This window comes from Scyliorhinus torazame, chromosome 22, assembly GCF_047496885.1.
Source record: "Scyliorhinus torazame isolate Kashiwa2021f chromosome 22, sScyTor2.1, whole genome shotgun sequence".
In the NCBI taxonomy this organism is placed as follows: domain Eukaryota; kingdom Metazoa; phylum Chordata; class Chondrichthyes; order Carcharhiniformes; family Scyliorhinidae; genus Scyliorhinus; species Scyliorhinus torazame.
This window is the reverse complement of record NC_092728.1, coordinates 108770958-108798367: the sequence shown is the minus strand read 5'-3', so window position 1 is coordinate 108798367 and position 27410 is coordinate 108770958. Positions and strand designations below refer to the sequence as shown.

The following is a 27410-nucleotide window of genomic DNA, read 5'->3' as shown; positions in this document are numbered from 1 at the left end:
ACATAGCAGTAGAAAAGCTGTTTTTGGAAGCAGAAATCTCTGAAAGAATTCGCAGAGCTTTAAGACATAACGTACGGCCATCATATGCCGTTTTTCAGCAAGAAGACACGGTATACTATAAGAGAGACAATTCTAATGAATGGAAAGGCCCAGGGAAGATAATAGGCATAGATGGCAAAACAATTATTTTGCAACATGGTAATCAAACTGTTCGGGTACATTCATCAAGGATAATGGGTACAGATTACAAATTTTCAAATTTAGACAGAGCAGACAGACATGACGAGGAACCAGAGTCATCTGGTATACATGTGTTACAGAACTATGAGGACCAGTTAACTGATATAGACTGGGTTTCTGTGGAGGAACACAACACTTCTGATGAATTAGAACAGGCCATTTTTCCGAAAGGGCAACTGCCAAAGGTTGGTACAAAAGTTACATACTTGCCTGAAGGGTCCAGTCAATGGAAGGATGCAACTGTTATTAGTAGAGCAGGGAAGGCCACTGGAAAGTATACACATTGGTTGAATGTACAGCATTCAGGGGAAGGAATCAAGACAATGGATTGGGAAAACGAAGTTCAAAAATGGAGGGCACAGAAACGCAGTGCCAGTTCAGATAGTACATCGGATAGTGAACAGGTCCGCAGGAAAATGTCGAGAACTATTGAAAGGACATCCCACAACAGAAGGGAAAGATCAAGCAGTAGCAGTACAGAACGAGATACCAGGCGGGAGAGGGGACGTAGTTTATCAAGATCTCGGAACATGAGTAAGACTACGAATACTAATAGGAGTAGAAGCCCACATGCAGGTGAGATTTTGGTGGCTTCAAATAAATTAGATGAAAAAGTTATCAAAGAAGCCAAACAGCAAGAATTGCATAGTTGGAGTGGATTTGGGGTATACACGGAAGTACCGGATAGGGGACAAAGAGCTCTATCCCACAGATGGATTTGCACGGAAAAGGTTCTTCCGTATGGCACTTATAAGGCAAAGGCCAGGCTTGTGGCAAGGGGATTTGAAGAAAACTTAGTAGATCAGGATTTAAGGGTCGATTCACCTACAGCAGGACAGGGTATTTTAAAGATCTTCTTGGCTCTATTAGCCACAAAGGCATGGGAATGCAAATCTATAGATGTAAAAGCTGCCTTTTTGCAGGGGCATCAGCTCCAGAGAGACATTTTTCTCCGTCCTCCTAAAGAAGCAGCTAACACAGAAGGGTACTCTGGAAGTTGAACAAATGTGTATATGGATTAAATGATGCATCTAGAATCTGGTATTTTTCAGTAAGGTCAGTTTTGTTAAAGTTAGGCTGTTGCCAGTTGAAAGCAGATCCTGCAATGTTTTACTGGCACTATAAAGGAAATCTTTCTGGCATCTTTATGATGCATGTCGATGATTTTTTGTGGGGTGGGACTAGTGATTTTGAAGCTATTGTAATTTCTGGTTTGAGGAAAGAATTCAGGGTTGGAAGTCAGGCTTCCGGTGCCTTTAAATATATTGGACTGGAAATTGGACAGACTAAGTTAGGGGCAACTTTACGTCAGCAATGTTGTTTGGAAAGCATCAGCCCAACAGCAATTAGTCATGGCCGAGTTTCACAAAAAGACACAAAGATAGAAAAAGAGCAACTGCAAAGTTTAATTGGGCAACTGAACTGGTTAGGTAGACAGACTAGACCGGATGTGAGTTTTGATGTCTTAAGAGTTGAGTACAAAAATGAATGATCCCAAAGTGGAAGACATAATAAGAGCAAATAAAGCGTTGGCCAAACTAAAAATGCAGAGGTGTGTTTTGAAGTTCCCGGTTTTAGGTGACCTTAGGCACTTGAAACTCATAGTTTATAGTGATGCATCCTACGCAAATTTATGTGATGGGGTTTCAAGCGCAGGAGGTTTTATAATTTTCCTTTTGGGGAACAATGGTAAATGTTGCCCGCTTGTGTGGGAAACAAAGAAAATAAGGAGTGTGGTTAAAAAGCACTTTGGCTGCTGAGACGTTAAGCCTTGTAGAGGCGGGTGATATGGCCTTTTATATAAGTCAGATATTGACAGAAATTTTGGGATTAGGGGATTTGGGTAATTGACTGTCACATTGACAATAAATCCCTGTGGGAAAATGTGCACTCTACAAAAAGTGTCAATGAAAAGAGGTTACGGATAGACATCGCAAGTTTGATCCAGATGTTGGACAGAGGGGAAATAACAAAAATTAAATGGGTCAGCAGTAGCTATCAACTGTCAGACTGTTTTACGAAAAGAGGGGTGAGTTCACAGAAACTTTTGGATATTGTTAATGAAGGGCGCTTGTTTCTGTGACTTTTTATTTTCTTTCTCATCCAAACAAAAAAAAAAGAAAAAGAAACTGGGAAAAAAAGAAAAAAAACTGAGAAAAAAGGGGGGGGGAATCATGTGTGTGTTTTTGAGTTTCTTGAAATTTTGTTTTCACCTAATTATTATTTTTTTCTCCAAGGAAGAGGAGACTGTTAAGTAATGGGTTAAGAGACATTGCAATTAGTTGTCTCATTTATGTTAATTATCCATTAATTGACACTGCTATGTAAAGGGGCTTCAGGTGGCCTCTGTCAGGTGATGTATAGTTAGAGTTTTGTGCAAAGTCTGTTGGAATGAAATAAATGTGTGTTTGTGAAAAAGGAACAGAACTTTAGACTCTTCATATCACAGCAACTAAAACGTCTAACAGTTGGGGGTGTCGGGGTTTGGGGGGGGGTTGGGGTTGGGGTGGGTGAGATCGATTCTGGGTTGGGGAGTTTGATGCAGATTTGGAGTAAGATACAAGTACATTTTTCCATTGATGAAAAGTGCTTACCTGACAGGACAGGGATCAGGGTTACAGATCTCTGTTGAAATTGGCCTCTGATCGCTCTCACATGCTGAAGGAGGAAGTCTTTGCTTCAGATCTCTTACTTTCTTTACACAGTACACCTCCCGCTCACGTACTCCCCCACCACAGCTCACGTTGCAGGGGCCAAACCCATTAGCATCCCACCTTACAAAGGGTAAATGACAGAAGAACAATGATCAGAATTAGCCTCACTATTACTGGGTTATTGAATGACCAGGGTCTCTGATCCTGATTACTATCCAATCACCCCGGCTGCAATTTGTCAGCAGAGGTTTAACACCTTCACACTTTCTCAGGGACGTGGGCATCTCTGGCTTGGCCGGTCTATATTACCAATCCCGAACAGTCCTTGGGAAGCGAGTGGACTTCTTGAACTGGTGCAGTCCACAGTGCTGAGGGAGGGAGTTGCAGGATTTGTCCCAGCAATAGTGAAGGAATTGTCTGGATGGTGCGTGGCTTGGAAAGGAACTTGCAGGTGGAGTGTTCCCGTGAATCTGCTGCCCTTGTTCTTTGAGGTTGAGAGTTTGGAAGGTGCTGTCAGGGGGCCCTGGGCAAAATTAAACCATGTTCATTGAAGAGGGTTCCTTTTGATTCCTTGTAAGAACTTTGGTGAACCATTGGGTTTTTACAACAATTTGACAGATATATGTGATTACTTTTACTAATACCAATCTTTTTATTTACTGCGAGTGTTTGATGGGGACAGTGTAGAGGGAGCTTTACTCTGTATCTAACCCCGTGCTGTACCTGTCCTGGGAGTGTTTGATGAGGACAGTGTAGAGGGAGCTTTACTCTGTATCTAATCCTGTGCTGTACCTGTCCCGGGAGTGTTTGATGGGGACAGTGTAGAGGGAGCTTTACTCTGTATCTAACCCTGTGCTGTACCTGTCCTGAGAGTGTTTGATGGGGACAATGTAGAGGGAGTTTTACTCTGTATCTAACCCTGTGCTGTACCTGTCCTGGGAGTGTTTGATGGGGTCAGTGTAGAGGGAGCTTTACTCTGTATCTAACCCCATGCTGTACCTGTCCTGGGAGTGTTTGATGGGGACATTGTAGAGGGAGCTTCACTCTGTATCTAACCCCGTGCTGTACCTGTCCTGGGAGTGTTTGATGGGGGCAGTGGAGAGGGAGCTTTACTCTGTATCTAATCCCGTGCTGTACCTGTCCTGGGAGTGTTTGATGGGGACAGTGTAGAGAGAGCTTTACTCTGTATCTAACCCTGTGTTGTACCTGTCCTGGGAGTGTTTGATGGGGACAGTGTAGAGGGAGCTTTACTCTGTATCTAACCCCGTGCTGTACCTGTCCTGGGAGTGTTTGATGGGGACAGTGTAGAGGGAGCTTTACTCTGTATCTAACCCCGTGCTGTACCTGTCCTGGGAGTGTTTGATGGGGACAGTGTAGAGGGAGCTTTACTCTGTATCTAACCCCATGCTGTACCTATCCTGGGAGTGTTTGATGGGGGCAGTGGAGAGGGAGCTTTACTCTGTATCTAATCCCGTGCTGTACCTGTCCTGGGAGTGTTTGATGGGGTCAGTGTAGAAGGAGCTTTACTCTGTATCTAACCCTGTGCTGTACCTGTCCTGGGAGTGTTTGATGGGGACAGTGTAGAGGGAGCTTTACTCTGTATCTAACCCCGTGCTGTACCTGTCCTGGGAGTGTTTGATGGGGACAGTGTCGAGGGAGCTTTACTCTGTATCTAACCCCATGCTTTACCTGTCCTGGGAGTGTTTGATGGGGTCAGTGTAGAGGGAGCTTTACTCTGTATCTAACCCCGTGCTGTACCTGTCCTGGGAGTGTTTGATGGGGACAGTGTAGAGGGAGCTTTACTCTGTATCTAACCCCGTGCTGTACCTGTCCTGGGAGTGTTTGATGGGGACAGTGTAGAGGGAGCTTTACTCTGTATCTAACCCCGTGCTGTACCTGTCCTGGGAGTGTTTGATGGGAACAATCAATTGGATGCTGATTTGCAGAGGGTATCTGTGCACTGAGCTGATTTTAAGTCAGGTTTCGCTGTGGTATATGGAAACCGAGCCCTGAATCTGTGGTGGAAGTGGGGAGTTTAAGCAGAGTAAGTTTCACTGCGTGATATCATACTTAGACTTACCTTGGGGGACAGACTTTGCTGATGCACTCCATGTAGCGCCTGGTAGGCTGGAATGCCTGATGGCAAAGTTCCTGCCGCACTTCCCCCCTGGTCTCAGGGTTGGCACACATGTACCTGACATCCACCACTCCTGAAGTCAGAATGCAGTTGTTAGTATAACTACAGTTCAGTTCAAAAGGTCTCTGACCTTGCAAAACGCCATCTGTACCAATCATTTCCGCTCGATGAGGGAGAGTAACCTGCACCTTATTGATGTTGGGGGAGATGGAGCTTTCAGACAAGACCAAGCTATTCAGCCTCAGAGACATCACAGTTGGGATCTGCTGGAAGGGAAGAGGAGGAGGCCATTCAGCCCCTCGAGACTGTTGAGCAATTTAATTAGATCAAGGATGATCTGTAATATTAACTCCATTTAACTGTTTTGGTTCTGTCACCTTTAATCGCTTTACTCAACTAAAACCCGTCAATCTTTGCAGTGAAACTTTTAATGGACCCCAGCTTGAAGAGATTTTTGCGGGGAGATAGTTCCAGATTTCCACAGTCCTTTGTGTGATTGGCCTGGCCTTCATTTTAAGGTTCTGCCCTTGGTGTCGACTACCCTGCTGCCGTGACCACCCCCCTCCCCCCACCCCCCCACACCCCCCCACCCCCCAACCACCTGAATAATCAGTTTCTCTCAATTTACCCGATCAAGTCCTTCAAATATATTAAGGATCTAGATCGCCATTGAAGACTTGAAAAGTTCTTCCATAAACAGGTGTCAACGTCTCGGTAGCGTGTAAACGTGATCTGGCGGTGTGAGTGTGGGTGCTCACCATCTTTGGCATTCACTGGGTGGGTCCTACTCTGTATGGGCCTGTCTGAAACTTGCCCGCATCTTTGCAACACAGCTCATAACACTTCCTTGATCCCTTGAACTCAGGAATCAGTAAGTCAAACTCCCATTTGGGGGTGGAGAATTGAGGCTGACTACAGCATGTCAAGGCTGGACAGAGGATTCAACATGTATAAGTAAAAGCATGAATTCTGGGGCCTGGAAAATGGTGTTGTCTTACAAACCAGATAGACGTATACACCCTAATGTACGGTAAGCTGTCATTAGTAAGGTATCAGGGCTTGACCAGTGCCTGTGGAACTGCGTCCTGGTGTGTCAGCACGTTCAAGAGAGGGAGGGTGTGGGTGGGGACGGGGGGAGGGTGGAGGTGGGGACGGGGGGAGGGTGTGGGTGGGGACGGGGGGAGGGTGTGGGTGGGGACGGGGGGAGGGTGTGGGTGAGGACGGGGGGAGGGTGTGGGTGGGGACGGGGGGAGGGTGTGGGTGGGGACGGGGGGAGGGTGTGGGTGGGGACGGGGGGAGGGTGTGGGTGAGGACGGGGGGAGGGTGTGGGTGGGGACGGGGGTCGGGGGGCGGGGTCAGTTGAATGTCTTTATTTGAATGTAGCAATAGCAGTTACTTCCGCGTGAGAATATCAGCATCACCTTCGCCACAGGTAACAGAACAAGTCCCCAGCAGAGGAACCCAGATGTAAGATGGTCTCTCACTCGGGACGGCTGTGACGCGCGTCACATTTCCAGGCTCGTTCCCCGGTTGTTTGAACACCTGGAACAGCAGAAAAGAAAAACTTGCACCGACGTACTTCACATTTAGTGCCTGCTTATCACACACAAATATAGCACAGAAGGAAGCCATTCGGCCCATCCACCTAGACCAGCTCTTTAAAAGTCTTACTCCATTGCTCATTTCTCCTAGCCCTGTATTTCTTTTCATTTCACGTATTTATCCAAGTTATTCGTGAATCTGCTTCTGCCGCCCTTTCAGGCAGCACCTTCCAGGTCATAGCAACTGGCAATCTCCTCATGTGCCCCTCTGATTCTTTTTACAGATATCATCATTCTGTGTCCTCCTGTCAGTGAAAACACTTTCTTCATTTTTACTCTATCGAAACCCTTCCTGGCTTTGAACACTTCGATTAAATCTCCCCCTTAACCTTCTCTGCCCAAAGCAGACCAAACCCGGCTCCTCCATCCACGCTCTTCACAAACCCGGCTCCTCCATCCACGCTCTTCACAAACCCGGCTCCTCCATCCACGCTCTTCACAAACCCGGCTCCTCCATCCACACTCTTCACAAACCCGGCTCCTCCATCCGCGCTCTTCACAAACCCGGCTCCTCCATCCGCGCTCTTCACAAACCCGGCTCCTCCATCCACGCTCTTCACAAACCCGGCTCCTCCATCCACGCTCTTCACAAACCCGGCTCCTCCATCCACGCTCTTCACAAACCCGGCCCCTCCATCCACGCTCTTCACAAACCCGGCCCCTCCATCCACGCTCTTCACAAACCCGGCCCCTCCATCCACGCTCTTCACAGACCCGGCTCCTCCATCCACGCTCTTCACAAACCCGGCTCCTCCATCCACGCTCTTCACAAACCCGGCTCCTCCATCCACGCTCTTCACAAACCCGGCTCCTCCATCCACGCTCTTCACAAACCCGGCTCCTCCAACCACTTTCTTTACAAACCCGGCTCCTCCCCGCTCTTCACAAACCCGGCTCCTCTCCAGTCTCTTCACAAACCCGGCTCCTCTCCAGTATCTTCACAAACCCGGCTCCTCTCCACTCTCTTCACAAACTCGGCTCCTCCCCGCTCTTCACAAACCCGGCTCCTCTCCAGTATCTTCACAAACCCGGCTCCTCCAGTCTCTTCACAAACTCGGCTCCTCCACGCTCTTCATAAACCCCGCTCCTCTATCCAGTATCTTCGCAAACCCGGCTCCTATCCAGCCTCTTCACAAACCCGGCTCCTCCACTCCCTTCACAAACCCGGCTCCTCCACTCCCTTCACAAACCCGGCTCCTCCACTCCCTTCACAAACCCGGCTCCTCCATCCACGCTCTTCACAAACCCGGCTCCTCCATCCACGCTCTTCACAAACCCGGCTCCTCCATCCACGCTCTTCACAAACCCGGCTCCTCCACTCCCTTCACAAACCCGGCTCCTCCACTCCCTTCACAAACCCGGCTCCTCCACTCTCTTTACAAACCTGGCTACTCCATCCAGTATCTTCACAAACACGGCTCCTCCTCCAGCTTCTTCACACATCCGGCTCCTCCACTCCCTTCACAAACCTGGCTCCTCCATCCAGTATCTTCACAAACAGAGCTCCTCCTCCAGCCTCTTCACAAACCCGGCTCCCCCAGCATCTTCACAAACCTGGCTCCTCCACTCTCTTCACAAACCTGGCTTCTCCATCCAGTATCTTCACAAACACGGCTCCTCCTCCAGCATCTTCACAAACCTGAATCCTCCAGTCTCTTCACAAACCCGGCTCCTCCAGTCTCTTCACAAACCCGACTCCTCCAGTCTCTTCACAAACCCAACTCCTCCAGTCTCCTCACAAACCCGGCTCCTTCAGTCTCTTCACAAACCTGGCTCCTCCATCCAGTCTCTTCACAAACCCGGCTCCTTCAGTCTCTTCACAAACCTGGCTCCTCCATCCAGTCTCTTCACAAACCCGGCTCCTCCAGTCTCTTCACAAACCCGACTCCTCCAGTCTCTTCACAAACCCAACTCCTCCAGTCTCCTCACAAACCCGGCTCCTTCAGTCTCTTCACAAACCTGGCTCCTCCATCCAGTCTCTTCACAAACCCAACTCCTCCAGTCTCCTCACAAACCCGGCTCCTTCAGTCTCTTCACAAACCTGGCTCCTCCATCCAGTCTCTTCACAAACCCGACTCCTCCAGTCTCTTCACAAACCCGACTCCCCGCTCTTCACAAACCAGACTCCTCCAGTCTCTTCACACACCCGGCTCCTCCAGTCTCTTCACAAACCCGGCTCCTCCAGTCTCTTCACAAACCCGACTCCTCCACTCTCTTCACAAACCCGACTCTCCGCTCTTCACAAACCCGGCTCCTCCAGTCTCTTCACAAACCCGGCTCCTCCAGTCTCCTCACAAACAACAAATCATCTGGCGAACCCGCATTTGCACAAAAAAGCCTGTGAGGCCCCATTAAGTGGACCAATTAACGTTGAATTGGGTTGCCGGCCTCGCTGGGCCAAGCGCTGGGAAGCTCGCAGCATTTCCCGCTCGCTACCACACTGAGCAACCTTTCCGCAGAATTGTGCCCTGTCTTTCAATGCTTTAGTGTAAATATTATTGAAGATAGTTGATATTAAATGAGTCAGGGACGGTAGCCATTTTTACAAGTGAGTCAGGGACTGTATACACTTGTATCAGTGAGTCAGGGACAGTATACATTTGTATAAGTGAGTCAGGGACTGTATACACTTGTATCAGTGAGTCAGGGATGGTATACACTTGTATAAGTGAGTCAGGGACAGTATACACTTGTGTAAGTGAGTCAGGGACTGTATACACTTGTGTAAGTGAGTCAGGGACAGTATATACTTGTATAAGTGAGTCAGGGACAGTATACACTTGTATAAGTGAGTCAGGGACAGTATACACTTGTATCAGTGAGTCAGGGATGGTATACACTTGTATAAGTGAGTCAGGGACAGTATACACTTGTGTAAGTGAGTCAGGGACTGTATACACTTGTGTAAGTGAGTCAGGGACAGGATACACTTGTATAAGTGAGTCAGGGACAGTATACACTTGTATAAGTGAGTCAGGGACAGTATACACTTGCATAAGTGAGTCAGGGACAGTATACACTTGCATAAATGAGTCAGGGACAGTATACACATGTATAAGTGAGTCAGGGATTGTATACACTTGTATCAGTGAGTCAGGGACTGTATACATTTGTAAACGTGAGTCAGGGATTGTACACATTTGTATAAGTGAGTCAGGGTGTATATATTTGTATAAGATAGTCAGGGACAGTATACACTTGTATAAGTGAGTCAGGGACAGTATACACTTGTATAAGTGAGTCCTGGATTGTATACACTTGTATAAGTGAGGCATGGATTGTATACACTGGGATAAGTGAGTCAGTGATTGTGTACATTTGTAAAAGTGAGTCAGGGACTGTATACACTTATATAAGTGAGTCAGGGACTGTATACACTTGTATCAGAGAGTCAGGGACAGTATACACTTGTATAAGTGAGTCAGGGACAGTATACACTTGTATGGACTGCATAGACTTGTGTAAGTGAGTCAGTGACAGTATACACTTGTATAAGTGAGTCAGGGATTGTATACACTTGTATAAGTGAGTCAGGGATTGTATACACTTGTATAAGTGTGTCAGGGACTGTATACACTTGTATAAGTGAGTCACTGACAGTATACACTTGTGTAAGTCAGTTAGGGACAGTATACTCTTGTATGGACTGCATATACTGGTGCAAATGGCGAAGTAGTCAACGACGATGACATAGTCCCTGCCGAGCGCGTGAAAGAGGTCCACACCCACCTTCGCCCAGGGGGACGTCACCAGCTCATGGGGCAGAAGCGTTTCAGGAGGTTGCGCTGGCTGAAACCTTTGGCAGGTTGGGCAGTTGAGCACCATATTGGCAATGTCATCACTGATGCCCGGCTAGTATACCGCCTCTCAGGCCCTCCGTCTGCACTTCTCGACCCCCAGGTGGCATTCGTGTAGTTGGTCGAGAACCAGCTTGTGCATGCTGTGCGGAATCACAATCCGGTCCAGCTTCAGAAGGACACCATCAATGACGGCCAGGTCGTCTCAGACATTGTAGAACTGCGGGCACTGCCCTTTGAGCCACCCTCCCGTCATGTGGCGCATCACACGTTGTAGAAAGGGGTCGGCCGCAGTCTCTCGGCGAATACGGGCCAGACTGGAGTCGTCTGCTGACAGATTTGTCGATGTGAAGGCCACCTGCGCCTCGACCTGACATACAAACCCCTCCGAATCTGGCGGCGTGCTCACTGCTCTGGATAGGGCATCCGCAATGATAAGGTCCTTCCCTGGGGTGTAGACCAGTTGGATGTCTGTAGCCACCTAAAATGGCTGATTCCCTATTAATTTGGCCAAAACCCGATTGAAAATAGCTAACCGAAAAGGCTGATGGGAAAAGCAGCCAACAGGACACAAACGGACAGCTGCAGACAGAATAGCGTATTCGGCTCTGGGGAAGTCGGCCCTGCGACCATTAGCAGCACATCAACCCAGACATCCACAGTTAAATCGGCTATCCCCGGGAACAATTGCAACATATTAGCAATTGAATGCCGGGCCAGACCTGTCCGCTCCTGCAGTGGCCGAAACAAAGACAGGTGAACGACCACCCCCCGATCGAGGAATCGACCCATTATTGGAGCATATCGAATCCAGTGATTGGGAACAAGTCCAATCACTTGGGACTCAGGGTCAAGGGCTGCCCCGAGAGGTGGGAAGCCCCTGGGCCCTATAAAGTGAGGGGCCAAGTTCAGATCTCTCTCTCTCTCCCTTCTTCGCCTGCTCACAACCTTCGCAAGAACATCGACCAGAAACTGTAAGTTTGACTCCAGCGATCGCCACCCGATAGAGATTCCTAGCCATCGACCCGTATCAGCCTTTTGAATCCCGCAGGCCAGATCCAATTCGATAAACCATTCGTTTCCCTGACCTGGTGGGCCATCTCCTAAAGTTAAGTATTGGCCAGTAGTGGTAGGTTTTGATATAGAGAGTAGGATTATTGTGTAAGTATTGATTGCTGCACATAATAAATGACCGTTGATTTCAATCTTGCTAAGCGGTGTGCTGACTTATTAATCATAACTCGAGCTTGAACCACGTGGCGGTATCAGAGAGATACCTGGCGACTCGTGAGCAAAGGTGACATAATCAGAGCTAATAAACTAAGGCTTAAAAAGAGCAACATGTCATACCTCCTAAGTTTAAGTAGGATGCGCTGGAGGCGAGGGGTCATCTCGTTCAGGTCCTTGTTTATGATGCTGACCAGGGGGTGGTGGTCAGTTTCAACAGTGAACCGGGGAAGACCATACACATAGTCATGGAACTTGTCTAAACCGGTTAGCAAGCCCAGGCACTCTTTTTCGATCTGTGCATAGCGCTGCTCTGTGGGGGTCATGGCCCGCGATGCATAGGCGACCGGGGCCCATGACGCAGTGTCATCCCGCTGCAGGAGCACTGCCCCAATACCGGACTGGCTGGCATCAGTCGAGATTTTAGTGGCACGAGACGTGTCAAAAAACGCCAATACCGGGGCTGTGGTGAGCTTGAGTTTGAGCTCCTCCCATTCCTGCTGGTGTGTCTGCTGCCACTGGAACTCCGTGGACCTTTTGACGAGGTGGCGCAGAGCCGTCGTGTGGGAGGCAAGGTTGGGAATTAACTTCCCCAGGAAGTTGACCATGCCTAGGAAGCGCAGCACTGTTTTCTTGTCTGCCGGCTGCGGCATGGCTGTAATGGCGCTCACCTTGTCTGCATCCGGACGGACCCCTGACCGGGAAATGTGGTCCCCCAGGAACTTCAGCTCGGTTTGGCCGAAAGAACACTTGGCTCGGTTGAGGCACAGGCCGTTTTCACGTATGCGTGCAAAGACGCGCTGGAGACGACTGATGTGCTCCTGTGGTGTGGTGGACCAGATGATGATGTCGTCCACATAGACGCGCACCCCTTCGATGCCTTCCATCATCTGCTCCATGATCCTATGAAAGACCTCGGATGCCGAGATGATGCCAAATGGCATTCGGTTGTAGCAGAACCTGCCGAAAGGGGTGTTGAAGGTGCACAGCTTTCGGCTGGACGGATCGAGTTGGATCTGCTAAAACCCTTAGAGGCATCCAGTTTCGTAAATACGTTCACCTGGGCCATTTCACTTGTGATCTCTTCCTGTTTGGGTATGGGGTAATGTTCCTTCATAATATTGTTTTGAGGTCTTTTGGGTCAATACAGATCCGGAGCTCGCCGGAGGGCTTCTTGACACACACCATGGAGCTGACCCACGGCGTGGGCTCCGTGACCCTGGATAGGACCCCTTGGTCCTGGAGATCCTGCAGCTGCTGCTTGAGACGGTCTTTGAGTGGCGCAGGGACTCTGCGAGGTGCGTGAATGACCAGGGTGACGTCTGGTTTGAGCCCAATTCTGTAGGTGTATGGCAGTGTTCCCATGCCCTCGAATGCCTCCTGGTTGTGGGCGAGGAGCGATTGGAGCTGTGCGTTGAACTCTGCATCCGGGAAGTCAGACGTGCCGTCTGGAGAGAGAGAGTGGACTCGTTGCACGAGGTGGAGAGCCTTACATACCTGTGCGCCTAGCAGGGAGTCCTTCGATGAGCCGACTATCTCGAATGAGAGTGTGGCCGTGTGTGTGTTGTGTGTCACCTGGAGCTGGCAGGATCCCATAGCCAGGATAATGTTCCCGTTGTAGTCGACCATCCTGCACCGGGACGGCCGAATTGGTGGTCTGACCTTCATGGCATAGAAGGCTGACCATGCTATGAGGTTGGCGGAGGCGCCAGTGTCCAGGCAGAAAGTTATCGGCGATCGGTTGACCGTCAGGGTGGCACACCATTCATCACACGGATTGATCGTGTTACCGCGGTTCCCATCAATGACCGCAACACGGAAGGCGTCTCGGTCATCTGTGTCACCAGTCTGGATGCTGTCTGGGAATGATTCGTAATGGGGAGGCTGACTGGTCCGCACGTCCCTGCGAGGTTGTCGGAGTTGTGGAAGATTGACAGGTTGAGCTGCTCGACAGTAAGCAGCGTAGTGGCCCACCTTGCCACAGCGTAGGCATTGCGGGTTCTTGTGGGACATTGCCGCTTTAAATGTGCAGCGCCACAGTTTCCGCACGTCGTGACGTCATGGCATTCGTTGCGCCACTGCGCATGCGTAGTTCGGTCTTGCGTCGGGCGCGCCTTCGCATCACGTCCCTCAGTGTTGCCGTAGGTTTTGGCGCGCACAAGCGCGGGAGGCCTCGGAAAGCGCGCGAAATGGCTGACGTCGTCCGGGCCGCGGGCCGGGAGGAACCCGATCGCCTGGACCCGTTCGGCCTTGTGGGGCACCTGGCTCACCGATCCGGCCGCGTAGGACCCCTGCCGCGTCGATTCGGTCGCCTGAAACTGGGCATAGCGGCTAGTCGCGTTTTCGTGCAGGACACAGGCTTCGATTGCGGAGGCTAAGGTGAGGCCTTTTATTTTTAAGAGCTGCTGGCGTAGGGTGCCCGAGGTGACCCCAAAACGATCTGGTCCCGAATCATGGAGTCGGAGGTGGTGTCGTAACCGCTGGACTGCGCGAGGATTCGGAGATGCGTAAGGAATGACTGAAAGGGCTCATCCTTACCTTGCAGGCGCTGCTGGAAGACATATCTCTCGAAGCTCTCGTTGACCTCGACGTTGAAGTGTTGGTCGAGCTTGAGAAGGACCGTCTTGTATTTGGATTTGGCCTTCCGCGAACACCAGGGAGTTGCAGACATGGATGGCGTGTTGACCTGCGGTGGTGAGGAGGATGGCGATCTTTCTGGTGTCGGAGGCGCTCTCTTTTTCGTTGGCTTCCAGAAAGAGCTGGAAGCGCTGTTTGAACAGCTTCCAATTGACGCCGAGGTTCCCAGCGACTTGCAACGGCTGCGGTGTGTTGACGGTGTCCATGGCGCAGGATGGCAGGTTTGTGGGTAGGTAGCAAATCACTCCTGGTATCATGATGTGTTGGGTAATCTGATACACAGACAAACCAACACGGTTGCGAATGGTACAACGCAGTTTTACTTCAATCAACTATTAACATAGTAAACTCTGGTACTCAGCACATGGTAAATGTCTGACTGGCTGTAATGTGGTCTGTGCCCTGAGCTCTCTCCTGCTCGAGTGCCCAGGAAGTGTTGTGTTCCCTGTTTTGTACTGTGTATGCTCTTGTCTGTGATTGGCTGTCGTGTTGTGTGTGTTGATTGGTCCGTTGATCTGTCCATCATTATGTATGTATGTATGTGCTGTGATGTTCACCTGAATATCATGACAGCACATAGATGTGCTTGTGCACTCACACACTAGCACACAGGCTCATGCACACACACACATGCACACTAACACATTAACAGGCTCACAAACACGCACACATGCACACTAACACACTCACAGGCTCATGCCGCACGCACATAATCCCTTCCACAGACTAAAACTAAGAGATGCGAGCTTGAAGAATCCATTTACCTCTGACCAGGGCTTTTGATCCAGTTGGAAGGGACAGATGCTCCGATTACATGGGATAACCCCCAGGGGCTGGGTTGTTGCTGGACACAGTGTCACATTCGCTTCTCTCTCTATCCCATTAATGAACTGGACACAGGTAACTGACCTCTCGGCAATTCCAACTCCACAGGAAGTGGAACAGACACCCCACTTCGAAACTGTCCACCTGAAATCAACAGATGGGAAGTACAGGTTTAGCAGGTGCATTGAACTGCCTGATAAATCCCCGAAACAGACTGCTACACCAAATAGTGAAGCCAGGGCCTTCTGGAGCTTTGAGCAGTGACAGTATCTGGTGCAGTACAGAACCTCAGCAGCCTAGATTAAGGAGAGGAAATTCAGCCAGGGTTCCCGCTCCGTATTTGAACCCAATGACTCCACACTGTCCCCATCAAACACTCCCAGGACAGGTACAGCACGGGGTTAATTACAGAGTAAAGCTCCCCCTACATTGTCCCCATCAAACACTCCCAGGACAGGTACAGCACGGGGTTAGATACAGAGTAAAGCTCCCTCTACACTGTCCCCATCAAACACTCCCAGGACAGGTACAGCACGTGGTTAGATACAGAGTAAAGCTCCCTCTACACTGTCCCCATCAAACACTCCCAGGACAGGTACAGCACGGGGTTAGATACAGAGTAAAGCTCCCTCTACACTGTCCCCATCAAACACTCCCAGAACAGGTACAGCACGGGGTTAGATACAGAGTAAAGCTCCCTCTACACTGTCCCCATCAAACACTCCCAGAACAGGTACAGCACGGGGTTAGATACAGAGTAAAGCTCCCTCTACACTGTCCCCATCAAACACTCCCAGAACAGGTACAGCACGGGGTTAGATACAGAGTAAAGCTCCCTCTACACTGTCCCCATCAAACACTCCCAGAACAGATACAGCACAGGGTTAGATACAGAGTAAAGCTCCCTCCACAGTGTCCCCATCAAACACTCCCAGAACAGGTACAGCACAGGGTTAGATACAGAGTAAAGCTCCCTCTGAAGCATTGGAAAGGGTGCAGAGGAGATTTACCAGGATGTTGCCTGGTATGGAGGGAAGATCTTATGAGGAAAGGCTGAGGGACTTGAGGCTATTTTCGTTAGAGAGAAGAAGGTAAGAGGTGACTTAATTGAGGCATACAAGATGATCAGAGGATTGGATAGGGTGGGCAGTGAGAGCCTTTTTCCTCGGATGTTGATGTCTAGCACGAGGGGACATAGCTTTAAATTGAGGGGTGATAGATATAAGACAGACGTCAGAGGTAGGTTCTTTACTCAGAGAGTAGTAAGGGTGTGGAATGCCCTGCCTGCAACAGTAGTGGACTCGCCAACACTAAGGGTATTCAAATGGTCATTGGATAGACATATGGACGATAAGGGAATAGTGTAGATGGGCTTTAGAGTGGTTTCACAGGTCGGCACAACATCGAAGGCCGAAGGGCCTGTACTGCGCTGTAATGTTCTATGTTCTCTGTACACTGTCCTCATCAAACACTCCCAGGACATGTACAGTAAGGGGTTAGACACAGAGCAAAGTTCCCTCTACACTGTCCCCATCAAACACTCCCAGGACAGGTACAGCACGGGGTTAGATACAGAGTAAAACTCCTTCTACACTGTCCCCATCAAACACTCCCAGGACAGGTACAGCACGGGGTTAGATACAGAGTAAAACTCCTTCTACACTGTCCCCATCAAACACTCCCAGGACAGGTACAGCACAGGGTGAGATACAGAGTAAAGCTCCCTCAACACTGTCCCCATCAAACACTCCCAGGACAGGTACAGCATGGGGTTAGATACAGAATAAAGCTCCCTCGACACTGTCCCCATCAAACACTCCCAGGACAGGTACAGCACGGGGTTAGATACAGAGTAAAGCTCCCTCTACACTGTCCCCATCAAACACTCCCAGGACAGGTACAGCATGGGGTTAGATACAGAGTAAAGCTCCCTCTACACTGTCCCCATCAAACACTCCCAGGACAGGTACAGCACGGGGTTAGATACAGAATAAAGCTCCCTCGACACTGTCCCCATCAAACACTCCCAGGACAGGTACAGCACGGGGTTAGATACAGAGTAAAGCTCCCTCTCCACTGACCCCATCAAACACTCCCAGGACAGGTACAGCACGGGGTTAGATACAGAGTAAAGCTCCCTCTACACTGTCCCCATCAAACACTCCCAGGACAGGTACAGCACGGGGTTAGATACAGAGTAAAGCTCCCTCTCCACTGACCCCATCAAACACTCCCAGGACAGGTACAGCACGGGGTTAGATACAGAGTAAAGCTCCCTCTACACCGTCCCCATCAAACACTCCCAGGACAGGTACAGCACAGGGTTAGATACAGAGTAAAGCTCCTACTACAATGTCCTTCCTCATCTTGCTTCACTACAGGAATACAAATAAATGAGGACTTGTGGTGATAGCTGGGAGGTGGGGAAGGTTCAAAGCTCCACCCCATCCAACTGCTCCCGGGGTTGGTATTTTCCCTCCGGCCTAACATCCTCAAAACTACCCATCTAACCCTTGCAGTAAATCTCCTGACCCATAGGTAATGCTACCTGACTCTGTCTAAAACTTCCAACTGCAGGGCGTTAGCAACAGCGCCTCTCCCATGACCCGGGGAAATACTCGGAGTCCGGTAGTCGCGGCAACACTGAAAATCTGGAGGCAGTTGTCGCAGCATTTTCGGTTGTGGGCCGGGTCGAGGGAATCACAGATTTGAGCAAGGAAGGTGGGATGGAAATTTTCGGAGAGGGGAGTTAGGGTAATAAAGGATTTGTTTCTGGGAGGCCGGTTGGGAAGTTGGAGGAACGGGGGTGGGGAGGTACAGATCTTTCCGATTGTGCCGGCTATCACACCGTTGGAAGAGATATTGATGAGGGGATTGATTCTGGGGGAAGATAAGGGGCTGGAGTCTCCGCAATCGAGGCAATATCCGCCGACCGGCGCCAAAAACGGCGCAAATCAGTCCGGCATCGCGCCGCACCAAAGGCGCGGAATTCTCTGCATCTTGAGGGGCTAGGCCCGCGCCGGACTGATTTCCGCCCCGCCAGCTGGCGCAGAAATGACTTTGCCGTGCGGCGCATGCACGGGACTTTGGCCCATCACGGGCCGGAGAATCGCCGGCGGGGCTGCCGCCAATTGGCGCGGCGCAATTCCCACCCCCGCCGAATATCCGGTGCCGGAGAATTCGGCAACCGGCGGGGGCGGGATTCACGCCAGCCCCCGGCGATTCTCCGACCCGGCGGGGGGGGGGTCAGAGAATCCCGCCCAAGGTATCGCTGGAGAGGATTAAGGCAAAGTGGGAGGAAGAGTTGGGAGAGGATATTGAGGAGGGGTCATGGTGTGAGGTGCTCTGGAGGGTGAATGCCTCAACTTTGTGTGCGAGGTTGGGGCTGATACAGTTGAAGGTGGTGTATAGGGCGCACCTGACAAGGGTGAGGTTGAGCCGACTTTTTGAGGAGTTGGAGGATGTTTGTGAACAGAGTGGGAGGGTGGCCCGCAAATCACGTTCATATGTTTTGATCTTGTCCAAACCTGGAGGGGTATTGGAGGGAGGTCTTCAGGGTAATCTCATAGGTGGTGCACGGGAGACTCGAACTGGGTCCCCTGGAAGCCATATTCGGGATGTCGGGTCAGCCGGGGTTGGAAGTGGGTGCGGAGGCAGATGTCTTAGCCTTCGCCTCGCTGATCGCCCAAAGGCGGATTCTGTTGAAGGCGGGTGGAGGTCGGCTTCCCCGCCCTGTGCCTTGGCGTGGCGGAGCGGGGGGGGGGATCTGCTGGAGTTCCTAACACTCGAGAAAGTAATGTTCGAGTTGAGGGGGAGGATGGAAGGATTCTACAACTCATGGGCCTTGTTCATCATGTATTTTCATGACATCAAACATAAGGGGGGGGGGGGTAGGGTTGGGGGGGGGGGGTTTGGATTGTATAAAAATTATTGATGATTCTTTTGCATTGTTTTGGATCCAAAATGTTGGGAGCTGTTTGAGGGTGGGTGGGATAAGGGGATTGTTGGCTAGGGGATTGCCATTCATCTGGCCGACACAGTAACACAGTGGTTAGCACTGTTGCTTCACAGCTCCAGGGTCCCAGGTTCGATTTCCGGCTTGGGTCACTGTCTGTGCGGAGTCTGCACGTTCTCCCCGTGTCTGCGTGGGTTTCCTCCGGGTGCTCCGGTTTCCTCCCACAGTCCAGAGATGTGCTGTTAGGTGAATTGGACATTCTGAATTCTCCCTCCGTGTACCCGAACAGGTGCCGGAATGTGGCGACTGGGGGATATTCACAGTAACTTCATTGCAGTGTTAATGTAAGCCTACTTGTGACATTAAAGATTATTAATATTGTATTTGTTGTTTTGTTGATTATCTGCTGTTGTAAATTTTGATGAAAATGTGAAAAAGGGGAATGAAAATATCTTTATAAAAATATAAAACCTGCAGCTGCCCGTGTCACTGACTGCATTCTGCACAGCTTTCCGATAACTCTGCCTGTAACACTCTGTTCCCACTCCATCTGACACCGTGCCTGGCAGCATCCAGGGATCAAACTGTACCAGGGCCAGGATCAGCGCACGGTGAATAAACTGGTGCATTCTTCTTCGTGAAAAATTTATGAATCACAAAGTACTCTTGGCCACTTCCAACGCCCCTCTACTCCCAGTGTGAAGCACATACCTGACAGGGCAAGGTTGGTTATTACACAGTTCCACTGACTCGGGTCTGGGAATGTCAGCACAGTCAGCCTCAGGGGTCCGTTGCTTCTCGAGTGCCTCTTGCTTCAGGCAGTGAATGGCCCTTTCTCGCTGACCTCCACCACAGGACACATTGCACTCCCCAAACTCGCCCACCTCCCACCTGCACAGACATGGGGTGAGAACAGGGGGAAGTCACTGGTCTGTACACTGGGTCTGTCGAAGGGGTTCATTGCTCATTAGAAAGTTCAGGGGCCACACAGCATACCCAAGTTGGCAGAAATGTTGAACCAGAAATAAGAACATAAAGTATCAGAAATAATCAGTCGGTCCAGCAGCAGCATATGTGCAGAGAGAAACAGTTTTTTTCCCTTCTTTAATAAATTTAGAGTGCCCAATTATTTTTTTTCCAATTAAGAGGCAATTTAGCGCGGCCAATCCACCTACTCTGCACATCTTTGGGTTGTGGGGGTGAGACCCACGCAGACACGGGGAGAATGTGCAAACTCCACACGGACAGTGACCCAGGGCTAGTCCTTGGTGCTGTGAGGAAGCAGTGCTAGCCACTGTGCCGCCTTAGAGTAACAGAGTTAACCGGTGGGATTTACTGGGCCCATTCACCATGGCACAAATCCTGTTATGGCCACAAAATCCTAAAGGAGGTTTTAGTGATTCAAACTCAAAGTGAAGAACCAAATCCAGATGACTCTGAATTTGACATTCCTCAAATTAAATTGGAAAACGTTCTTAAAAATTGGGATAAATTATTGAGTTACCTTCCAGAGGAAAAACGAACTGACCTGACAGAGTTATTAATATCAAAAGGGCATGTTTGTGGAGGTATGGTGGGAAGTACTAAAATGGTTATACGTGATGTACATGTGGGAAATGCTGTTCCAATTAAACAACATCCATATAGACTTAACCCTTTAAAATTGTCACAGGTTCAAAAAGAAATTGAAAGTATGCTTAAAAATTGCATAATTGAAGTGAGTTGCAGCCAATGGAGCTCACCCATAGTGATGGTACTGAAACTAGACAGTACCTAACGATTGTGTGTGGATTAGAGAAAGGTTAATGCAGTTACACGAACAGATTCTTATCCTATCCCACAGTTCGAGGACTGCATTGAGAATCTGGGACAATCAGCTTTTATCTCCAAAATGGATTTACTTAAAAGGTTACTAGCTGATACCTTTATCCAAATGGTATATACCAATTCAAAGTTATACCATTTGGCATGAAAAACACCCCAGCTATATTTCAACGGTTAACTAACAAATTGATTTCAGGATTACCCAATTGTGCATCTGCATAGACGATCTAGTGATTTTTAGTCAGACATGGAAAGAATATTTAAAACATCTGATGGAGTTATTCGATCGACTTAAGGAGGCGGGTTTGGTGATTAAACCTAGCCAAAAGTGAGTTTGGCCATTCCTTGGCCATACAATTGGACATGGACAAATGATCCCACGGGATGTGAAATCAAAAGTTATTGGGAAGTTTCCAATACCCTCGACGCGAAGGGAAATAATGAGATTTCTTGGCATGAGTGATCTTTACCATAAATGTGTGCCGAATTTCAGCAGCGTGGCGGCTCCACTGACGGACTTGCTGAAGAAGCGTAGCAAATTTCAGTGGATGGCAGAGTGTCAACAGGCATTTGACTGCCTGGAGGCTGCGTTAACCACTGCGCCTGTGTTGGCCGCACCAAATTACAAAACCAGTCAAGGTGGCTATCGATGCGAGTGATGTGGGTGTAGGTGCTGCGCTCTTGCAAGAAGGCAACTCTATTGGATATTTTTCCAAAGAATTAAATGATCACCAGAGGAAGAACTCGAAGAATGAAAAGGAGACTTTGAGCTTGGTGCTGGCTTTGCAACATTTTAACAGTTATGTTACCAGCAATTCGTCTGAAACAATTACATATACTGATCATAATCCATTGACGTTTTTGGAGAGATTCAGGAATAAAATGCCAGACTGTTTTGATGGAGTTTATTATTACAGCTATTTAATTTACAACTTATACATGTGGCAGGACGAGAAAACGTGATAGCCGATGCTTTGTCACAAATGTGATGGAAGCAGTTTCGATGGTGGAAAACAAAGAACTAAAATGGACTGTATTATTATAAACGTTTGTCTCTTTTAATGTTTTAAAATGTATTATCAAATGTTAGGAATGGGCAAGTGAAAAGATGAAAAATGAAACCATCTTTGAAGTTGATGGTTTATTTTTTTTTCTTGGATGAGGTGTCATGTGAGTGCCCCTTATCACATGGCTTCAGTTATGTCATTATGTGGGTGGAGCTGGGCTGTGGCTCTGTGAGCTGTTTTTGGTTTTGCTTTGACATTTGACTGCTGTGGACTCAGATAGAAGAAAGATGTGTTTCGGCCTGTCTCTCTCTAGTTTTATTTTAACTATCGGTTTGAGATAAAATCACCTTGGTGGTGGATTTAGATATAGTTTGCTTTCCAGAAGGGTTTAAACCTCCTGGTGAGACATTGTCAGAATCTCAGGAAAAGCCAGTTTCATTCAAGTGAGAATGGAGAGTGGGGCAGCACGGTAGCATTGTGAATAGCACAATTGCTTCACAGTTCCAGGGTCCCAGGTTCGATTCCGGCTTGGGTCACTGTCTGTGCGGAGTCTGCACATCCTCCCCGTGTCTGCGTGGGTTTCCTCCGGGTGCTCCGGTTTCCTCCCACAGTCCAAAGATGTGCAGGTTAGGTGGATTGGCCATGATAAATTGCCCTGAGTGTCCAAAATTGCCCTTATTGTTGGGTGGGGTTACTGGGTTATGGGGATAGGGTGGAGGTGTGGACCTTGGGTAGGGTGCTCTTTCCAAGAGCCGGTGCAGACTCGATGGGCCGAATGGCCTCCATCTGCACTGTAAATTCGAAGTAATGAGAGTGCTGGGCCATGCCCTTGAAATAGGGTTTTTGGTTTATGGGATTTTGTTTTTGAATTGGAACAGTTAAGGAGGAATTCATTAAGTGTTATACATAGATTACTGTAGCTGTGGGGTGTCTTTATGTTTGTAATTGATAAAAATCCTTGCTGTGTGTTTATATAAATTTTAACTAAGTTATTAGAATAAAGCATATTTTGATTGAAGTGTCGCGAAGACTGTTGAATCACACCTCAAGGGAAGGCTCATGTGCTCATCCCAGCCAAATTCAACAACAGGTTATCGATCAGGTGAACTCCATAATACACTTTGGATTTTTTAAACACTGGCCCATAACACCAGAGAGAGTCAGTGTGTGTGGGACCCGTACCCCAGTGAGAGTCAGTGTGTGTGGGACCCGGACCCCAGTGAGAGTCAGTGTGTGTGGGACCCGTACCCCAGTGAGAGTCAGTGTGTGTGGGACCCGTACCCCAGAGAGAGTCAGAGTGCGTGGGGCCCGTACCCCAGTGAGAGTCAGTGTGTGTGGGACCCGTACCCCAGTGAGAGTCAGTGTGTGTGGGACCTGTACCCCAGTGAGAGTCAGTGTGTGTGGGACCCGTACCCAAGTGAGAGTCAGTTTGTGTGGGACCCGTACCCCAGTGAGAGTCAATGAGGGTGGAACCCGTACCCCAGTGAGATTCAGTGTGTGTGGAACCCGTAACCCAGTGAGAGTCAGTGTGTGTGGGACCCGTACCCCAGTGAGAGTCAGTGTGTGTGGGACCCATACCCCAGTGAGAGTCAGTGTGTGTGGGAGCCGTACCCCTGTGAGAGTCAGTGTGTGGAACCCGTACCCCAGTGAGAGTCAGTGTGTGTAGGACCCATACCCCACTGAGAGTCAGTGTGTGTGGGACCCGTACCCAGTGAGAGTCAGTGTGTGTGGTACCCGTACCCCAGTGAGAGTTAGTGTGTGTGCGACCCGTACCCCAGTGATAGACAGTGTGTGTGGGACCCGTATCCCAGTGAGAGTCAGTGTGTGTGGGACCCGTACCCCAGTGAGAGTCAGTGTGTGTGGGACCTGTACCCCAGTGAGTGTCAGTGTGTGTGCGACCCGTACCCCAGTGATAGACAGTGTGTGTGGGACCCGTACCCCAGTGAGAGTCAGTGTGTGTGGACCCGTACCCCAGTGAGAGTCAGTGTGTGTGGGACCCGTACCCCAGTGAGATTCAGTGTGTGTGGAACCCGTACCCCAGTGAGACTCAGTGTGTGTGGAACCCGTACCCCAGTGAGAGTCAGTGTGTGTGGGACCCTTACCCCAGTGAGACTCAGTGTGTGTGGAACCCGTACCCCAGTGAGAGTCAGTCTGTGTGGAACCCGTACCCCAGTGAGAGTCAGTGTGTGTGGGACCCGTACACCAGTGAGAGTTAGTGTGTGTGGGACCCGTACCCCAGTGAGTGTCAGAGTGTGTGCGACCCTTACCCCAGTGAGAGTCAGTTTGTGTGGGACCCGTACCCCACTGAGAGTCAGTGTGTGTGGGACCCGTACCCCAGAGAGAGTCAGAGTGCGTGGGGCCCGTACCCCAGTGAGAGTCAGTGTGTGTGGGACCCGTACCCCAGTGAGAGTCAGTGTGTGTGGGACCTGTACCCCAGTGAGAGTCAGTGTGTGTGGGACCCATACCCCAGTGAGAGTCAGTGTGTGTGGGACCCGTACCCAAGTGAGAGTCAGTTTGTGTGGGACCCGTACCCCAGTGAGAGTCAATGAGGGTGGAACCCGTACCCCAGTGAGATTCAGTGTGTGTGGAACCCGTACCCCAGTGAGAGTCAGTGTGTGTGGGACCCGTACCCCAGTGAGAGTCAGTGTGTGTGGGACCCATACCCCAGTGAGAGTCAGTGTGTGTGGGAGCCGTACCCCTGTGAGAGTCAGTGTGTGGAACCCGTACCCCAGTGAGAGTCAGTGTGTGTAGGACCCATACCCCAGTGAGAGTCAGTGTGTGTGGGACCCGTACCCCAGTGAGAGTCAGTGTGTGTGGTACCCGTACCCCAGTGAGAGTTAGTGTGTGTGGGACCCGTACCCCAGTGAGAGTCAGTGTGTGTGGGACCTGTACCCCAGTGAGTGTCAGTGTGTGTGCGACCCGTACCCCAGTGATAGACAGTGTGTGTGGGACCCGTATCCCAGTGAGAGTCAGTGTGTGTGGGACCCGTACCCCAGTGAGAGTCAGTGTGTGTGGGACCTGTACCCCAGTGAGTGTCAGTGTGTGTGCGACCCGTACCCCAGTGATAGACAGTGTGTGTGGGACCCGTACCCCAGTGAGAGTCAGTGTGTGTGGGACCCGTACCCCAGTGAGAGTCAGTGTGTGTGGACCCGTACCCCAGTGAGAGTCAGTGTGTGTGGGACCCGTACCCCAGTGAGATTCAGTGTGTGTGGAACCCGTACCCCAGTGAGACTCAGTGTGTGTGGAACCCGTACCCCAGTGAGAGTCAGTGTGTGTGGGACCCTTACCCCAGTGAGACTCAGTGTGTGTGGGACCCGTACCCCAGTGAGAGTCAGTCTGTGTGGAACCCGTACCCCAGTGAGAGTCAGTGTGTGTGGGACCCGTACCCCAGTGAGAGTCAGTGTGTGTGGGACCCGTACCCCAGTGAGAGTCAGTGTGTGTGGGACCCGTACCCCAGTGAGAGTCAGTGAGGGTGGAACCCATACCCCAGTGAGAGTCAGTGTGTGTGGGACCTGTACCCCAGTGAGTGTCAGTGTGTGTGCGACCCGTACCCCAGTGAGTGTCAGAGTGTGTGCGACTCTTACCCCAGTGAGAGTCAGTTTGTGTGGGACCCGTATCCCAGTGAGAGTCAGTATGTGTGGGACCCGTACCCCAGTGAGTGTCAGAGTGTGTGCGACCCTTACCCCAGTGAGAGTCAGTTTGTGTGGGACCCGTATCCCAGTGAGAGTCAGTATGTGTGGGACCCGTACCCCAGTGAGAGTCAGTGTGTGTGGGACCCCTACCCCAGTGAGAGTCAGTGTGTGTGGGACCCGTACCCCAGTGAGAGTCAGTGTGTGTGGGACCCGTACCCCAGTGAGAGTCAGTGTGTGTGGGACCCGGACCCCAGTGAGATTCAGTGTGTGTGGAACCCGTACCCCAGTGAGACTCAGTGTGTGTGGAACCTGTACCCCAGTGAGAGTTAGTGTGTGTGGGACCCGTACCCCAGTGAGAGTCAGTGTGTGTGGGACCTGTACCCCAGTGAGTGTCAGTGTGTGTGCGACCCGTACCCCAGTGATAGACAGTGTGTGTGGGACCCGTATCCCAGTGAGAGTCAGTGTGTGTGGGACCCGTACCCCAGTGAGAGTCAGTGTGTGTGGGACCTGTACCCCAGTGAGTGTCAGTGTGTGTGCGACCCGTACCCCAGTGATAGACAGTGTGTGTGGGACCCGTACCCCAGTGAGAGTCAGTGTGTGTGGGACCCGTACCCCAGTGAGAGTCAGTGTGTGTGGACCCGTACCCCAGTGAGAGTCAGTGTGTGTGGGACCCGTACCCCAGTGAGATTCAGTGTGTGTGGAACCCGTACCCCAGTGAGACTCAGTGTGTGTGGAACCCGTACCCCAGTGAGAGTCAGTGTGTGTGGGACCCTTACCCCAGTGAGACTCAGTGTGTGTGGGACCCGTACCCCAGTGAGAGTCAGTCTGTGTGGAACCCGTACCCCAGTGAGAGTCAGTGTGTGTGGGACCCGTACCCCAGTGAGAGTCAGTGTGTGTGGGACCCGTACCCCAGTGAGAGTCAGTGTGTGTGGGACCCGTACCCCAGTGAGAGTCAGTGAGGGTGGAACCCATACCCCAGTGAGAGTCAGTGTGTGTGGGACCTGTACCCCAGTGAGTGTCAGTGTGTGTGCGACCCGTACCCCAGTGAGTGTCAGAGTGTGTGCGACTCTTACCCCAGTGAGAGTCAGTTTGTGTGGGACCCGTATCCCAGTGAGAGTCAGTATGTGTGGGACCCGTACCCCAGTGAGTGTCAGAGTGTGTGCGACCCTTACCCCAGTGAGAGTCAGTTTGTGTGGGACCCGTATCCCAGTGAGAGTCAGTGTGTGTGGGACCTGTACCCCAGTGAGTGTCAGTGTGTGTGCGACCCGTACCCCAGTGATAGACAGTGTGTGTGGGACCCGTATCCCAGTGAGAGTCAGTGTGTGTGGGACCCGTACCCCAGTGAGAGTCAGTGTGTGTGGGACCTGTACCCCAGTGAGTGTCAGTGTGTGTGCGACCCGTACCCCAGTGATAGACAGTGTGTGTGGGACCCGTACCCCAGTGAGAGTCAGTGTGTGTGGGACCCGTACCCCAGTGAGAGTCAGTGTGTGTGGACCCGTACCCCAGTGAGAGTCAGTGTGTGTGGGACCCGTACCCCAGTGAGATTCAGTGTGTGTGGAACCCGTACCCCAGTGAGACTCAGTGTGTGTGGAACCCGTACCCCAGTGAGAGTCAGTGTGTGTGGGACCCTTACCCCAGTGAGACTCAGTGTGTGTGGGACCCGTACCCCAGTGAGAGTCAGTCTGTGTGGAACCCGTACCCCAGTGAGAGTCAGTGTGTGTGGGACCCGTACCCCAGTGAGAGTCAGTGTGTGTGGGACCCGTACCCCAGTGAGAGTCAGTGTGTGTGGGACCCGTACCCCAGTGAGAGTCAGTGAGGGTGGAACCCATACCCCAGTGAGAGTCAGTGTGTGTGGGACCTGTACCCCAGTGAGT

General features: G+C 50.6%; 1 protein-coding gene across 1 annotated transcript in view; it reads right to left on the bottom strand.

Annotated features, from left to right (window-relative positions):
- adamts13 (ADAM metallopeptidase with thrombospondin type 1 motif, 13) overlaps window positions 1-27410 on the bottom strand; it is a 124809-nt gene that overhangs the window by 36361 nt on the left and 61038 nt on the right. Inside the window, exons 21-25 of the mRNA XM_072488911.1 lie at window positions 19785-19964; window positions 15058-15262; window positions 6453-6573; window positions 4975-5104; window positions 2835-3014 (exon numbers count right to left, since the gene is read on the bottom strand). Coding sequence (XP_072345012.1) covers window positions 2835-3014; window positions 4975-5104; window positions 6453-6573; window positions 15058-15262; window positions 19785-19964 — 816 coding nt within the window. The remainder of the gene's footprint in view (window positions 1-2834; window positions 3015-4974; window positions 5105-6452; window positions 6574-15057; window positions 15263-19784; window positions 19965-27410) is intronic.